The sequence below is a fragment of the Platichthys flesus genome, chromosome 16 (genome assembly GCF_949316205.1).
Source record: "Platichthys flesus chromosome 16, fPlaFle2.1, whole genome shotgun sequence".
Classification (NCBI taxonomy): Eukaryota; Metazoa; Chordata; class Actinopteri; order Pleuronectiformes; family Pleuronectidae; genus Platichthys; species Platichthys flesus.
In genome coordinates, this window is record NC_084960.1 from 17,075,222 (window position 1) to 17,092,928 (window position 17,707).

At 38.8% G+C, this 17,707-nt stretch overlaps 1 protein-coding gene across 2 annotated transcripts; it reads left to right on the forward strand.

The window, feature by feature from the left end:
- Window positions 1–1,502: 1,502 nt before the first annotated feature.
- On the forward strand, window positions 1,503–14,648 carry elac2 (elaC ribonuclease Z 2). 2 transcript variants are annotated; one of them, XM_062408648.1, is made up of 25 exons: window positions 1,503–1,643; window positions 1,756–1,997; window positions 2,930–2,980; window positions 3,076–3,146; window positions 4,170–4,234; window positions 4,324–4,381; window positions 4,466–4,534; window positions 4,642–4,764; window positions 5,722–5,777; window positions 5,864–5,922; window positions 6,388–6,460; window positions 6,553–6,665; window positions 6,754–6,852; window positions 6,941–7,079; window positions 8,352–8,437; window positions 8,722–8,843; window positions 9,022–9,118; window positions 10,199–10,337; window positions 10,423–10,461; window positions 10,711–10,820; window positions 11,512–11,611; window positions 11,701–11,821; window positions 12,275–12,353; window positions 12,744–12,888; window positions 14,202–14,648. In XM_062408648.1, the coding sequence occupies exons 2-25, from the start codon at window positions 1,768–1,770 to the stop codon at window positions 14,454–14,456; spliced, it is 2,499 nt and encodes an 832-aa protein (XP_062264632.1). In that variant the 5' UTR covers window positions 1,503–1,643; window positions 1,756–1,767; the 3' UTR covers window positions 14,457–14,648. The 2 variants fall into 2 exon arrangements, with proteins under 2 accessions (XP_062264632.1, XP_062264631.1); XM_062408647.1 differs by having other exon boundaries at window positions 1,503–1,997.
- The last annotated feature ends 3,059 nt before the right edge of the window (window positions 14,649–17,707 follow it).

A 17,707-nucleotide genomic window follows, 5' to 3' on the forward strand; every position in this document is an offset into this window, starting at 1 on the left:
TGACTTAAGTCGAGGTGCAAGTTTTGAACACCTGGAACCAGATGTTTGTGTGTCTCCAGTTTGCTAACATCTATAATCTTTGACAAAGCTTTGGCCACATCCTCCACTCTCCTGGTTTCAAATGATTTACTTTAGAATTTCATGAATAGTTCTCAATCAGTTAAATTTAACACAAAATACAGTAAACAAAAGAAATATAAGTATACTTACATATACATGGCTTCTTAAACATTTTTATCATATGCACATTCATAAGTGAACAATTGAACACATTAAGCACAAAACTTGCAAACTGGGCCTTGTTTAAAAAATATTTAACAAAAACTACCTTTATGTATAATATAGTCATAAACATGTTAAATACGGCTGCAACAAAAACATTTCTGCTATCGAATATATCTACTCTTAATTAATAATCTGTTGATTATTGTCTTGATTAACCTATCTCTTAGTCTATAAAATGTGCAAACATACTGTGAAAAATGGCTATATAAATTCCCCAAGATCCAAAGTGATTCCCCTAAATATCCTATATGACAAGAAGCAAACAACTTTAGCCAAACATATCATCAACACCATGCAATCGAATCGATTAATCGTTGCAGCTCTACTATAATCCATATACAACCAACAGTAAATTACCTATATGCAAGTCAAATTGTTCTTGTGGTTGTGGTGTGCTTTTGACTATGTACAATGATTTATTGTAGCTGATCTACCAAGGCTTTAATGTTTCCAATGCGAACATCTATGATCATTTATGATATTAAATATAATTTACTTGATTTACCTTCGGTCATTTTTTGTCTTCAGATAAGTGCTTTAATTGTGTAGATGAGGGCCAATGATGACCCGAAATTCATCTTATGTTACATTGTGTGTTTAAAGAATAATTATGATAATAAAATGATTTATTTAAAATAAAAAAATATCCATTACCTATTATAATATGGTTATTTTAATGGCAAGAAATAGCATTAAACTTTGATTTTCAGGCTATGACACAATCATACTCATAATCATAGTCATATGCATAATTTAGTTTCATCAATACTCAATATTTTAAAACTGCTTCACAAATTGTCTAATTATCTCTTTAGGTGTTTTATTTTGTAGTTGTTTGTTTATATTGAGGGGTTCTGTCCTATGAAGGACAACAAATAAATAATGAATAAATAATCTTATACATTAATAATAAAATGCAGAAATAATTCAGAATGTAATGAAATGGTTTCTAAGTGTATTTCTTTATTTACATTTAACTATTTATACAGAAATAGGTGAATACATACATAAATGAATAAATACATAAATGTGGACATACAAAAATAGCCCCTTTCATCACAAACTGTATTATTTATTTATTCTTGTGTCATTTTTTTGTCCTTCATAGTCCTCCCCCCAACAGCCTTTATGATTGGTCTGTACATTTTGCTAAACAATCCCCTACACCAATCAGCGATAAGACGCGTTTGACGTCATCTTTAGATGCCGGAAATGGACTCACATGTGTCAGTGAACGAGGAAAGGTCCATTGAACGTCTCTTATGTCACTAACACCTAAAGCAGCGCGTAGAGATGCGTTTCCAGACTTTAACTGAGGCTTTAACGTGTCGGCGCTGAAGGTTATTTAAAATACCGAGGTTGGTTGTTATTATGAATACGGTTCGTTTGAGCCTGAGGTGTTTGACGGTTGAGTTTGTGAAAGGCAGAGTTCTCCCTGCTACTCGTCGTTATTCTCCAACTCTTTCACAGTTTCTCCGAACAATGGCGACTAACAGCGGCAGCAGTTATGGGGACAGTAATAACCTGGACACGAGGCAGCAGTTGGGTCCGAAGAAAGGGAAGCAGAAGGAGCCGCTGAGGAGACTGAAAACCCGGGAGAACAGGAGCAAGCGAGGGGACGTTCACGGACCGTCCACCGTCTACGTGCAGGTGGTCGGTGCAGGGAGCAGAGACACCCCTGCGTCCGTTTATGTCTTCTCCGAGTACAACAGGTACTGGTTTCAGATGCATGTCAATAACAATCCAGATTAGTATCACCTCCACCCACATGTGTTTTTGCATTTCAGGACACTTCATATTTTCCCTGTACTTAATTGCTCCAGGAGAAAGTTGTGTTTTTCCCTCAACTACCCCTCTCTGGCTCCTTCAGTTCATTTTAAAAGTCAAATTCTCAAAACATACACACATTCTACACTTAAACAGAGAAAAGAAACTACCAGAAAAGTCTTGTCATAACTTTTTCTTTTACTATTTTTCCTTACAAGAAAATCATAATGTATTGTTCAAGAACATAAACGGCATTTTAATCCACATGGAAAAAATTAATAAGCTCCAGTTGTATATATTAATTATTGATAAACTAGCTTCACCTCAACCAACTAAAATAGTTCAATTAATTATGTCACAAATAATCTAATTCAAAAATCCCAGACAATTACTGTACAAAAAGACATATATAAGTAATGAAATCTCAAAGTCTCAAAGACCAAACTTTCTGAAGGTCTTGATGACATTAGAATCCAACTTATGATGCAATGCAATGTTAACTGTTATAATCATTCATAATGCTGTTACTTAAGGATAACTCACTGATAATTGTTGAGTTGGAAGAGACCTTAAAAATTTAGTTTTATTGTTTTTGAATCTGATAAAAACACAACTGGTCTTAAATGAACATCAAATTGACCCCAATGTGTTTCAAAAACTAGCCTGTAAAAAAAACTGTTACTTAAATATATCTGCTGATGATATCCAAATGTGAAGTAGATGGTTCTCACCTGGATGTCATATTTGATAAGAAATAACATTAAGGACATTATGATATTACTAAATCTGAAAAGGTCCTGCAGCCTCTGAATCCCTGACAAAACAAAGATATTAACAGTTTAACACTTTTCCTCTTCACCCCCCTTCTCTGCTGCAGGTACCTGTTCAACTGTGGGGAAGGAACACAGAGACTCATGCAAGAACACAAGTAAGTCACTTTTTCTGTCACAGTGTAAACACATGTTAAAGGTTTATATGGACAAAGACACTGAAGCTGAATATGGATGTGTTTTCATCTGACAGACTGAGAGCTGCTCGTCTCGACAACATCTTCCTGACCAAACTGAGCTGGAAGAACGTGGGAGGTTTATCAGGTCAGTAACATCTGTCTTCTGATAGTAATGCAGTTAAAATGACAAAATAATCCATATTATTGACAATGATGGTGTTTTTACACACTCTGTCATGAGTAGCATTTAGACAAAAGGTTTAGAACATTTTATACTAAAACAAAACCTGAACACAAGCTGTTGCATGTCAAAGCAGTGTAGCACCAGATTGAGCTAGTGATCGAGTCCACACATTGAATTATAACAAGACGATATTATGGCAATACAAAGAATATAGACACGCATGTTCAGGAGCCCAATGTTTATGAAAACTATGGCTGGATAAAGCTATATATTGCATTGCAATAATTATGGGACAAAAACGATTTTATATCAAATATATATATATAACAGGTTTTTGGGGGTTCAGTTAATATCCAGCGTAAGTCTTCTCACAATTTGTACCATCATTTGTTTACGATTTAAATTAGCCTGTAGCAAAAATCCCCACACAGGAGAGGTGCCGCAGTCGGGTTCACCACAACTGCTCTCACAGATTTAGGCAAACATGAGACAGACACAGGTGCAGAGCAGCTGGGGAACATTTAGCAACTAAATAGTCTGATATTCCCCCCAAAATGCTGAAAGAAGTCAAATGTTGGACATAACCATGACTCATGTGACTTGTAAACACTGGAGATTCATCAACTGATGTGGGGATTGTGTTCACAGCTTGTTTCTGCTGCCCCCAAGTGGCTAAAAAAAACAGTTACTACAAATGAAAAGTCCACCCTTAGAAGATATTTCATAAATTAAAGAAAAGCATCAGTTTAGATGTAGAGCAAATCCTCCAAACCAATGAAAATTACTTAAATTAAAATTGAGAATTTATCGCATACAAGAGCAGATTTGCATTATATAGCAAACAAAAAGTCTAACAAAGAATGTTTAACCAGTTATTAAAAAAAAATGGATGAGTTACTTAGCTAGTAGGACTGAAGCTCGAGATTTAAGTACTAGGTATTTCTTTCACTGAACACTCTTCCGTGTCGGCTGTCTTTTCTGCAGGGATGATCTTGACTCTGAAGGACACCGGTGTCCCTGAGTGTGTCCTCTCTGGACCTCCACAGCTGGTGAGAAACTGAATTGTACTTTATGAACAAAACCTGCAGGAGTTTGAATGTAACACATCTGCCATCTCTCCTTTTGTTTTTAATCACAGGAGAACTATGTGAATGCCATCAAGTCGTTCTCAGGACCACTGGAGGACATCAAGCTGTGTACGTTGACTTTGCTGAACTGAATGAGATTAATATAAAAATGTTGATATCACTTTGATTATTGACTGTGTCGGGTTCTTGCAGCCGTTCGACCGTACACTGATGAGGCGCACTCAGACGATACAATGACCGTTTATCAAGTGCCAGTGTTTGGTGAGTTCACATGTTCTCCTTGTACTTGAGAATCTTTTCTGCTTTTTCGATTATCAACCTCGACTTCAGAAATCTTTCCTGACTCTTTTTCGATCTTCACTGTGTAGCTCAGTCAGGGGGGCCTAGCAGAAGGCTGTCCCCCAGGTCGAGCAGCCCCCCTCGGAGTCCTGTCTCTCCAAAGAAAGACGACATGGACTCTAACAGCCGTGGCGGTGGTCCACGCAGTCCAGGTGAGTCAGCTGTCTGTTAAACCTGGAGGCCTCCTGAGGGTCCCTGGGAAGCTGGACATTTGAAAAACTGAAGGTTGTAATCCTGTGGTGTGTTTCCACTATAGGAATGTTCCACGGAAATTTAAAACGTTTTGAACTGTGTTTTTACTCCTGCGCAGAATACATTTTCAGTCCGTGTGCCCTGGAAGCAATATTTCAGGAACACCTTGAGGGAATCTCTTCAACTTTAATAGAGACATTGTCATGGTCTCAAAGATGATTGGATTATGTTTTTATGGTCAAAGATCGCTGTGTTCTCACAATACATGTTTTTATATCTCCACGCCAGTAACAAGCCAGGGGCTGGAGGCATTATGTTTTCAGGTTGTCCGTCCCATTCTTATCAACATGATATCTCAAGAACGGCAAAGGTCAATGTCTCTCTGACTGCACACATCACATTTCTGACTATCAGGTGTGTTCCCATTTCACCTTTCATTTGACCTAATTTTACAAAAATGCCAAAAAAGAAAAACTTGTTACTTGATGACAGGTTAATAACCAATAGGTCAGCTTTACGGTGCCAATGTATCAACTTCTGCTGAGATCATTTGTGTGGTCCATCGGTCAGAGACAGGTGTGATGTAGTTTGTGTTTCTTTTTCTTGGAAGGAATATGATTCTTGGTCCCAGTGTTGAAACCTTGTACTGAACAGGGACGGACATTTCAAGCAAAGATACAATGTGATATCTAACTTCATTAATTCTACAAAGACCATAAACTGTGGGAACTCTGGTGCATTACATTTATTCATGTGGATTGTTCCTGATAAATATACATGTACAGTTCCTAAAAATAAATGAGCCATCCCTCGTACTGACCTCATGTGTTGAAGGTATTGCTACTTGAGAGAAAACGTCAAACTGATGTTTAATTCAAAATGCAGTGATAACATTATTTGTTTCTAATATCTTGTAGGTGAAAGACGTACAACGAATAGAGATACGTCTTTGGTGGTTGCCTTTATATGTAAGGTGGGAAACTATAATTATTAATCTCATTGTGAGTGCGATGTACGGATCGAGGAACTTTGTGTCACAACATTCTTCTCATTTTACAGCTTCACCCAAAGAGAGGAAGCTTCTTGGTCCCTCAGGCCCGGGAGCTGGGACTGCCAGTGTGAGTGGATTTACCTTGTTTCTGTGGGAATAGACTTACTATTATCATAATTATTTATTTATTTTATGGGATTGAAATAATATATTTTTTTAAGATAATAAATACAATGCTGCATTGGATTTTCATGACCTGCTTACGTGTATATTCTAGCTCTGTATGTTTCATACTATAAATCATATCCTAATTTTTATATAAAATCTCATTGTAACTTCATTATCTGTTCATTATTTTTTTACTCATAAAATGTCAGAACATTTTGACAAATTATTGAATCAATAACTTTTGCCAAGAACCCACAAAACATATGTAAAATTATTATTTAAATGTATCCAAAACCCCAAATAGATTTATAAAACTCATAATTGAGACTTATTGATCAAAAAGGTTAAATATTTTTAGATTAAATAATATATTGATGTCTTTGTCCCCTATATCCTGACTCATATGAAATCTTTTTCCTGACAGAGGCACAGCAGCCATCGGTCCGCTCATCACCGCTCTGAAGTGTGGCCAAAGTATCACATACGAAGGCAAAGAGGTTCTGTATGACAATTGAGCCTCTCAGATTTCACATGGCAGCTCCTGGTTGTGTCTGCTGACAGTGTTGTTGTTGTTGTTTTTTCCTTATAGATCCGACCTGAGCAGGTTTGCACTCCCACTGACCCCGGACCAATCTTTATCGTTGTTGAGTGTCCGTCTGACGAGTTCATCAAAGGTGTTTGCACCAACCAACAACTGAGGAGGTGACGTTGATTATCTTAGACCTAGATTTGAAACACTTACTGTGTCTTTTGCTGAAGGAAACTGAGTTCAGTCTCTCATCCCGTCTAGACACCAGACAGGAGGGACGGAGGACTCTGCTGTGCTGGTGGTTCACATGACCCCAGAGTCTGTTTTGAAAACCGATGAATACAAAGAGTGGATGGAAAGGTGTGACATCTGACGCTGTAAAGCCACACTCCATTGAAATTATTACCATTTGATGTTCAGAGGCTTAAGGTTTTCTCTGTATTTGCAGGTTTCCATCCTCCACAGAACACCTGATCCTGAATGAGCAGGTTTCTACTGACCACAACATCAGAAGTCACAAGATTCAAGCTCAGCTGAACATGATTCACCCCGAGATCTTTCCACAACTCAGCTCTTCACAAACAAAGGTAAAACATGCTGTCACTTCTTGAATTATACATCTAACAATAATTCCAGAAATTTTAGTCTGTCTTAATGTGGCTCATATATCTGGAGAACAGTTCACCTTCATGCCCTGTTGCAAGGAAGTACAGTGTCTTATTTAGTGCAAATTGGACATTTTGATTCCACCGAGATGGTCAGACTTCTTTACTTTGATGATGGAGAAGGTTTTTCTTCTAGAGGAACGTTGAATCCACACATGACAGACAATGATTAACTTTAACAAGGCACTGGGTCAACGTCTATTCATTCTTAACCAGAGGCTGTAAATAAAGAAGGATGTCACTTCTTCACTTTTCCCACTATCAAGAAACCAAACCCTGCCATCTTGCACCGATTCAGTATTATTCATCATCATAATTTCCCATAGCAAGTCAAAGGGTTGTGGTTAGTTCAGAATTCAGACTGTGGAGTTTTAATAAAGATGGACGACGGCTCCCCTTCCTTCCATTTTACTAAAATAAACAAAAATATTGTGGATACTGTCACTGCAATCTTGCACACACCATTTGGTGCCAGAGTCTGCAGTAGTGGTCAAGGGCTGAAGCCAAGGTATCAAGGTCCCACTGGTGTATGCTCTCTACCAGGTGTGGGTCAGTGTCAGCTGTCAATCATTATGTTGTAACCAGTTTTTATGTCATCAAATAATAGTCAGCCACCAAACGCTCCACTTTTGGGATCTGTCATGATGTCCATCTTTATTATTATTCAATGGTTGAGGTTACAGTGTTCATACCTGACCTTAGCCTGTAAAAGTTTTGGATTTTTTAAATGATTATTTGGGTTCGGGCTCAGACACGTTGGCTAGGATCTACTTTATTTTTTCTGCTGCACATGCAAAACTCCCTGATGAAGTCAGGGAGTTTTTTTGAATCAAGGAGAGTTTAGAAAATCAGTTTTACAGATTAGGATGAAACCTGTGCTACAATGCTTTTATTTTTAGAATTTTCTTTAACATTTTATAATTTTTAGTTTGGTTAATGTCCCATCCGTAAACATAGAGGAGGCAGGGTTTTTGACTTATACTGCCGTCAGCCACCAGGGGGCAATCAGGCACTTTGGCTTCACCTTTATGAGCCATCCTGTCATCTTTCTATAAAGTCTATAACCAAACACTTTTTTTCCCAGAGAGCAAAATAGGTCTGGTGTTAGTGCTTTCAAAACAAGAGTTCTCAAAGTAATGAATCAGATTTGGTACAAAAAGAAAACCTCATTAAACCGTATTTTTTTTCCCTCAGGAGCCTCAGGCCGCCCTGCATGTCCCTAACGTCAGAGCCGAGTGCCTGCTCAAGTTCCAGCTCAGACCTGTAATGGAGTGGCAAAGGTTAGTTTGTCCTTCAGTTCCCCCAATTTAGCCTGTGTTACTCTGCAGCTCTGAGTGCCGCCTTGTCACAGAAAACAATCTTGAATGGACCATTGCCCTCAACCTCTTTCTTTCTTCCTCTTCTTCTGTAAACTCGTCTTACTAGTGTCAGTGTGTTCTTTTTTTTTCTGTGCTGTTTCTGTCAAGCACTTTGGAGGCGCTGTGAAAAGAATCCCTGTTTTCCCTTGCCGGTGCTTTTGTGGGCAGTGGTGTGTGTCTTCTTGACTCTGTATCTCATTCGTTAGAGATGCTATCCCCTCCTGCAACGCTGAGGAGTTTGTGCAAGAGGCCTCCGAGGTTCCAAACTTTCTGGAAGAGGTGGAAAAGTGCAGGAAGATATGCTCCATTGATGCTGCAGAGCCTTCTGGTCAGTTCTCTGGAAATACAGAGGCATATTTGAGCTTTTACACAAAACGTCTTAGATTGAAGAGAAGCGATGTTCAAGAAAATAATACATCTCTCCTACATTTTTAATAACACTTCCTGTTTATGTTTGCCTACTCCTGACATTGTACATTTATGTGTTAAAATGTTTTCTACTGCAGGACGAGGAGAAAAATACCCAGAGGTGGTTTTCTTGGGAACAGGATCTGCTCTTCCAATGAAGATCAGAAACGTCAGTGGCACCTTAGTAAATATCAGGTTTGGATCTTATTTATTTAATTCACAAACCAAGACATGGATTATAAACCTATTTAGCTACCTCCGCCACAGTAGGTTGCGTTTTCACCTCTGTTAGTTTGTTAGCAAGACTACACAAAAACTACTGGACGGATAACCATGAAACGTAAGGAAGGATGTGGTATAGGTCAGGGAAGTACAAAAAACCCTGTACAGAGTGACATTCTAGAGACTTATAATTTTGTTTTTTAAAACTCAATTCAAAAGGGGAAATTATGGACTGATTTCAAAACTATCATCATAATTGCTTTATTGTTTTTGTTGTTGTTATTATTACTTCAGTCAGACCTCAGGTACAACATTTTAAACTGCAAAACACAAATTAAAGAGGAGCAGGGAGAGGACACCTTTTACGACTAATCTGTATTCGCATGTTTGCACCTTTGTTTTTTCTTCATCTTGAAAAACCAGATATATATTATGTGAGCAGTTTACAGTGACTACTACTCCAATACCAGTGGCTAATCATCTGAATTTAAGGCCTTAGATGTAAATATTAAGATAAATTTAATTGTTGGTTTTAACTATATTTTTGATACACTTCAAAATTGTTTAAATGTTTTTGCGGAATGCTTAATGTAAGACGTAATATGCAGATATTAGCACGCTTTAATAAAACTATAAACAAGACCAACCTGGAACAGATAACTGATGGTCTACAAACATCCTGATCAGAATGGGTCTTGGTTCACTTAGCTTGTCTGAGTTATAGACATTAGACATCTACTGTCTCTGTCAGTGTTTTGAGCAATAACATGGTGTTCCCAGGGCTATTTTCTACTCGTCTACCTCACCTCATCTTTAATTATGGGAAAGTGTTCGTAATTCTTGGATACTGATTTTCCTTCATATCTGTTGTACTCTTACATTTTTTTTCATAATGGTCTTAAAAGTCTTTGGTTTAACTTGTTAAAACCTGCAGAAAAACTGACCTGGAAACACAAGAATAAAGACAAACCATTATTTGGATTTTCCTCTGTCCAGTGTAGATTTTCTCTTTTCTAACCTTTCCTTCATGCATGTGTTTACTCCTGTTTGTAGCCCGAGTCAGTCGATCCTGTTGGACTGTGGAGAGGGAACCTTCGGTCAGCTCTGCAGACACTACGGGGAGGACGTGAACAAAGCGCTCTCCAAGATTTCAACTGTCTTTATCTCACACATGCATGCTGACCACCACACAGTAAGCAGCCCTGCATCATGGTGAATTGAGAACTGAACACAACACTGGTAAATACTGATCCTAATGTCCAACCCTTCTGTCTCAGGGGCTGCTGAATCTGTTGTACCAGAAGGAAAGAGCAATGGTAAAGAATAAAATCTAATTTTTAATACAATTACACTATTTCCTTCGCTCATTTAATATGTTAAAGTTGCTTGAATTCAATTCGGCTGATGTTGTCTGGTTTGTTTTTGCAATTATGTGTCGTTAAGTTTTCTCAATTGTCTTTGCTATTTATACAAGGTCATCGCTGATATTACTCTATGATCATGTTTTTGTGTGTAAGAATTTGACATAATGCCTTTGACTAACTTTTTCATATTTATGTCTCTAGATGACGCTAGGAAAAGAGTTAAGCCCCATTTACCTGATTGCGCCGTCCCAGATCATGACCTGGCTCAACCAGTATCATGACTACTGCGAGGAAATCCTCAGCCATGTTAAGTAGGTGGACACGAAAGACCTCGTAGCATCATATTTCAAACTTGAGCTTCACACTTTCAGAATGTAAAATAGTTTTTGTTTAGGATGGGTCCGATGTACAGTTTTTTTTCTTCATCATCAAGAAATCTTGGGAAAAGACCAAAACCAAACATTAAAGAGAGATATTAACTTCTACTGAACAACAGCGCCTTCTGCAGCCATACGTGGTGATGCATTCTGTTGGGCTTCAAGCTATTAAAGGGATAGTTCACAGAAAAATTATGATCTACTCTCCATTGCTCCAATGGAGGGGTGGGTGAAGTTTTTGAATCATTAGCATCGCCACTTCCTGTAGCTGACTGTGTAAATGGTGCCATTTTGAGTCAAATATGAGTTGATTATTTTCTCGTGAGAGAAAATCCAGAAAAACAGCAGATTTATCACTTAAATCCTTGTTAATCTGAAGCCTGTACGAGAAAATCTGTGGATACTTCGGTCCATGGCGTTTTAGACATGCTGTAGGCGGGCTCTAGTGATACTTACAATGTAAATGTCCTAAGTGGCCACTGAACAGAGACATAGTTCAACAAGATCTCTTCTCTGCTTCTCTTTCCTCCGCTTAAGTTTTTTATGTGTACCATAGACTTTTTCGTTCTGGTTGATTCGATGTTGAAATCTTGACCGTCTTAAAATGTTCTTATCTTGTTTTCAGTTTCGTCTCAAACAAGTTTCTATGTGATCGTGCTGATTCTCCCACACAGCGGACAAGTTCACTCATCAAAGCATGCCTGAAGAAGAACGATCTGCAGAAGGTCTGTTTGAACATGGCCTCCTTCAATATTTTAAAAGAAAAAAGGTTTCTAGGTGTTCTTCTAATTCTGTGTGTTGCTGTGTGCCTCAGTTCCAGACGTGCATAGTGCGTCACTGTAAGAACGCCTTCGCCTGCAGCTTCACGCACAACTCCGGCTGGAAATTGGCCTTCTCTGGCGACACCATGCCCTGCGATGGATTGGTTCAAATCGGTTAGTAGCACTCGGAGTGATTAGAGCCCATATTTCAATCAAGTGTGTCTAGACAGACAATCTGTTGGTAATAGCAAATTGAGTGTACGCTCTCAATATTTCAAAGATTCATATAAGGCCATCTTAACCTTAGCCTGACTACACAGAATGTTCTGAATAATTTATCCAATATTTCTCAGTGCTTCGGATCACTCTCATCGCTGGCAGGCTCTTCTAATGGTTCCTGAGGGATACCACTTCATTGACTCCCTTTAAATTGCTTGGCTGGATTCAGTCCAAGAAAAGCCTCCCAGAGACAGCGAGCGTATCCCATGCCTGTTCATTATAAATGGCTCAGCTCACCAGACAAACAGGGCGTGCCAGTTCTTGATCACGCCGACTACCTGATTGATTTCCTGTGGGACAGGAAGAGACTGTAAGTGCTTCTCTGTGATGCGTTGCTTTCCATCGCAGGAAGGAATGCAACCCTGCTCATACACGAGGCCACGCTGGAGGACGGGATGGAAGAGGAGGCTGTGGAGAAGAGGCACAGGTGAGTAAAACAAAAATTTTCACCACGCGGCTCAGTTAATGTAATTTATGCAAGTGTTTAAAACCATTGAAAAAGGGAAATTGGAGAAGTTAAAGCTGTCAGCCAGCTAAAGAAATGTTCTTTATTGGCTCTTGGAGGTTGCACTTATTTTTTTAGTGGCTTATTAAATTTCTTTACTCTCCTCAGACAATTGCCATTGATTTTTTTCTTCTACACATTTTATAGTTGCAGAGTGAGCGTCTGTCTTCACAAAAGCATCATTTTATGTCTTTGGAAAACAATATAAACATGGAAACAGTCCCTTTTGAGAAAATAACAAAAATACAAGTTGAGTGAGAAAGCTGCGTAATGCCAATCTGTGACTTAATGGATTCTTGTTTTTGCCGACAGTACGACCTCTCAGGCCATCGGTATCGGCATGAAAATGAACGCCAAGTTCATAATGCTGAACCACTTCAGCCAGCGTTATGCTAAGATCCCTCTCTTCAGCGAGGACTTCAACGACAGAGTTGGAATATCCTTCGACCACATGAAAGTAAGTTGCAATGTAGACGTGCAGGTCACACGCATTGTGTTTTGGGAAATTGCTTCTAACCCGCACATGGGCTCATGGATGCAGCAATCAGACACACTAAAGCCCCTTTTCCACTGGTCTAACACCCACTCTCATCTGGCTTTTGTCTGCAATGGCAATAGATACAATCATCATTCTAAGAAACTCTTCGACTGCCACCAGCTTTTTTCAGAAAGTTTATTTGAATTTATAAACAAACAAACGTGTACCTGCTAATTTTGGTGTAAAAGACTTGTCACTGAGCACTTTATTAGGGAAACTACACTAAACCTGGGTAGTTCTCACTTTGTTTGATTATGTCACATAATCTCTGGAGAATTGTCAGCTGCACCTTCATGCTGCCAATCTACCCCTTCTCAGAGGGTTTTATTTACTGTATATCTGGTGAGTGGGGCAGGCCACTGATGTTACCCATCATCCACATGAAGCCAGTTTGAGATGGTGCAGTATCATGGAGGACGAATCCATCCATATGCTCTGGCCATTAAGGGATGAACATCATGGTCAGAGAGGCTGTGGCCTTCAAACAATGATTTAATTCTTCATATATTTGGTCAGATTATTGGCTTTGTTTTAATTATTGTTTGAACTGAGATTTTCTGTTATTGATAGAATCCAATGTAAAATTACTTAAGGTCCTGGGTTTTGTAAAAAGTATATATGTTTTAAGTTTTAGTAAAGCTGTAATTTTTAATGGTATTTTAATTGTTTGTGATCTACCTGCTGCTCTCAACTGTAAGTCAGTATATAAAAGGAAGAATCACTTAATAAAATATATACAGGTGAGAGCAGACAAATAATTCCAATAGTTAGAATAGCTTCAAGAATATAGAATAAAAATTGACATACAGTAGAGATTGGTCCAAAAAATGATACAACTACAGTTATGAAGATTGTTCTTTGTCATCAAAATAATAATTTGAGAGAACAATGTAAGGTCAACACACATGACCTTCATCATTAGAACGGGGGAAGTTCTCGTCCTTGTTAACTTAAGTAGATCTGCTGATAAAGACGATGTAAATCTCAACAAATCCATCATCACTATGCCAAAAACATGTCAACGGTCACGCATAAAAAAATACACCTCATTCTGAAAAGAGTACTATTGCCTGAGCAGCTGCATTCTTGAGTTTCTATTGTTTTAGTTTAGAGAATCTTTCCTTTCTGTGTCAAGGCTGAAATCAGGTATATTGTCCTCTGCCTCCGTACTGAATGTAAAAACCAGAGTTGGTACATTGACCATTTTCTTTCTCATCATATCCTTTTCTCAGATTCACTTTGGAGACTTTGAAATCATCCCCAGACTCATTCCTGCACTTAAGACCCTGTTTGCGGAGGAAATTGAAGAGATGGAGGAGAGAAGAGGGAAGAGGGAGCTGAGGGAGCTGAGACAGCCGAGAGGAAGCAGCTCTGACGCGAACGAGCAGAAGTTGAGTGGAGCGGTGGCCGAGGCCGGCCGAGGTGCCAAACGAGATCAGGAGGCGTCAGCAACACATGATGTAGAAGCAAAGAGACAGAAAACATGAGCTCCGATAAAAAGACTGACGCCGAGAGAATCCTGAGTTATTTTATTTAAATGAACTTTATGATTGCTGACTTTTATTTGCTTTTTGTGGTTTTATTGAAGAATAATTTACATTTGTGGCATTGTACAATGCTAAGCTATGAATATGGTGTTTTTGTTTATCATGAGACTGAATAAAAAATAAACCACAGAGTGTGTAGTTTATTAAATTTGGATGTCTTTAGTGGTAAGCAACATAATATCCCATAGAGGTTTGTCCAGGGGTGTCCAAACTACGGCCCGCGGGCCATCTGCGGCCCGCCATCGATTTTAAATTGGCCCGCCTCTAAAAAAAATGTATTGATAAAAAAAAAAAAAAAAAAAACAATTTAGTAGCACTTAAATGGAACTTAATTATAGCACTTTGTAGTTTTGCTCTAGCTTTGAAGAACTTGTACTTTCTTGCTTCTTGTTCTGGGTTTGTACCCTTGAATGCACTTATTTGATAATAGACCCTTCGACTGAAGGGTCGTGGTTAGTTCAGACCACAGATTATAAATAAAGATGGACAGTTTCTCCACATCATCCAAAAAGAAGATTAAAAATTCTGGAAATCAACTCAGCCGTCTTTCACTAATGATGTAATATGTTGTGGAAGTTTTGTGGAGCTGGTGGAAGGAGAACTCGGGCAGCACTTGTTTTATGAAGAAGATTTTAACGTAGACTTGATGCATCAAAGAAACCAGACGGTTAAACAATATGTATACACTAACAGAGTAACATGAACAACTGTCACCCTCAAGTCTGAAGATGCCTCCCACAGCCTCTCCATATATCTTCCTCTACTGGTGTCACCCATTCCAATAGCACATCCACAAAAGGCTAGAATTGCTGTCACTCTCCATGTTACATGTAGCTGTTCGCATCCTATTGGAAAGTTGAGCCTAAAGCATGCATTCCTAAATCACATTGTGTCCTTATGTCATGCCACTGGTGTAATATGCAAAAGAGTTAATTTTGGTTAGAGTTGAAGTTGGTGCCTCCCTGTCTGCTCATCTGAGTTAATTATGAAAGTCGTTAAGTGTAGACGCTACAATGAACTGTTGTTCGGTCCTTTACCTATAACCTGAACTTGGTTACTGCTTAGAGAGAGAACAGAGGATCTGTGGAATTAGATGGGCACTATTCTGCTGTGCAGATATAATGTGTAATATACAATATACATAATATATGGCTGCATATACGGTTATGTGTGAGGATGGTCAAAAATGCATCAACAGTATCGAGCACTTGTAGACCAAAATATGTGCTCGACCAAACGTGAGCCATTCTCAGCTGTCTATCATCATGTTTCACCGCGTTTTTACATCATCAGGTAACTTATCAGGAACATGAACAGTTGGACACAGTTTTGAAGAATTAGGACACCACATGAATAGTTGGACATTTGATCTTCATTTTAACAATATAGAGGCATAAAGTTAACACAACTGAAAACAAAACCGAGGACTTATTGTTTACATTAGTCCACTTTTAGGTGAAAGTTTCTGATTGATCCATAGCTTTTGACTACTTTAGCCTCTCTGCTAACTTGCTAACTATACAGGCTGATGGCAGGTGTGTCCTGTGCATCGTTCCTGGTACTTTATTGCAGATTGTGACAATAAATACATTAAGGATTGGCCTCAAGTCAATGTGTAATCATGTTAGAGTACTGAAAGTCTCCTTATACATAATTTATAAGCAGCATATAAAGGTTTCATATGCACTCCAATGTATCTGGAAGAAGATGTAACAGCTTATTGATGAATCTGGCAACCACTGCTCATGAATAGATAATAGATGATGATAATAGTAAAACATACTTGTATTAATAAAACATGAAATCATTTGAGAAGTTAACGAAAACTAAAATTGTAACACATCTGTGCCATGTTGAAACTAAATTTGAAATGTTTATGTTGAGGTTGTAAATGTCAGGATGACGTTAAGCTTTGCCCTGCTGCCACGTGATTGGCTGATTGGATAATTGCAGGTGTTCAGGTAATTTTCAAGTTGTTATCCAGAGGGACAGACCCAAAACCATCCGTTGTGAAAAGGGCCTGGGACCAGTGGACCAAAACCTATTCCAACCAAGACAGGATTTCTTTGTTCAGATCAAACTGAACTATGGTTTTGGTTTATTTGCAGTTTGAAAGGGATTCTTTGGTAGATTCAGACGTTTGGGGTCAATTGCAAAAAGTTGACGTCATTAAACAGTGGAAGAAGAAAAAGAACCGCAGGCGGCTTCTTCACCCTTGTCGATATAAAGTTTGAACGACATACATTTTGTCGGTAGTGAAACCATAATGGTATCACAGCAGGAATAGCTGAACTACTTCACATTATTTCCACACAGTCCCCTGGCAGCTCTAATGGTAACACTCATATTTGAAGGAAATCGGTTTATTATTGACCAAAACCCCCTTAAATTTAATGTGCCTGTATTGCAAGGATTTCTTGAGTTTCAAACTTTTCGTGGATGTTAGCAGTGAGACTTTCTCTGAGCTGTCCAGCATGAGATTCTCTTCAAAGGTTCGATTTAATGGGACGTTTAATCTGAAAACTGCAGCAGAGGCTCAGACCAGCACTGATAATAACAACTCAGTCCACATGGGGGCTTCAGTGAGCAACATCCTCTTGTATCAAACAGTCACTGAGGCTTAAAGGAAAAAAACTCCACATCAGTTTATATGGAAATAAACTTGTGAAGAGTGACTGTAATAAATATTGCCACTGGAGGGAGCAGTGGCTGCAGGAAAATCCTCGGCTCACAGCAGCAGTGATGAAAACACAGAGGCCTCCAGCTGATAGAGGGATCGGGTGTTCTGTCCAAACCACAGGGAGATTGTTCCTTTGCATCTTAAAAGTGGTTTGGTTTGTTTTCGTAGCCTTTTGGTTTGACACATAACTCAAACCATCCACATACATTCCTCAGGCATGAGTGCACTTTGACTTCAGAGGCTCGACCTTTCAATTATGGAGAAGACGCAGACCCTCTGAGAAAACATTTTTCCACCACCCGGTTCTCCAGCACTTCACTTGTATTTGGATTTTTAGCCTCCTGTTTGGGTTAGAAAGGTGGAATTTAAGGTTCTACTCTAAATTCAAGGCCAAAAGGTAAAACTGCACTAAGAGGACCCCCCCCACACACACCCCTCCCCCCCGACACACACACCTCCCCTGCTCTCTATCCCCTTTAGATAAGACAGGTGCCAGAACTCTGAGGTAAAT

What these genes read in the sequence shown, in the direction of transcription:
- elac2 (XM_062408647.1), top strand. Translation starts at nt 1,657, where the DNA reads ATGAATACGGTTCGTTTGAGCCTGAGGTGTTTGACGGTTGAGTTTGTG. An exon ending in CGGGAGCTGGGACTGCCAGT is followed by an intron (nt 5,923 to 6,387) that starts GTGAGTGGATTT and finishes TTTTCCTGACAG; the next exon opens with AGGCACAGCAGCCATCGGTC. An exon ending in ACCAGAAGGAAAGAGCAATG is followed by an intron (nt 10,462 to 10,710) that starts GTAAAGAATAAA and finishes TTATGTCTCTAG; the next exon opens with ATGACGCTAGGAAAAGAGTT.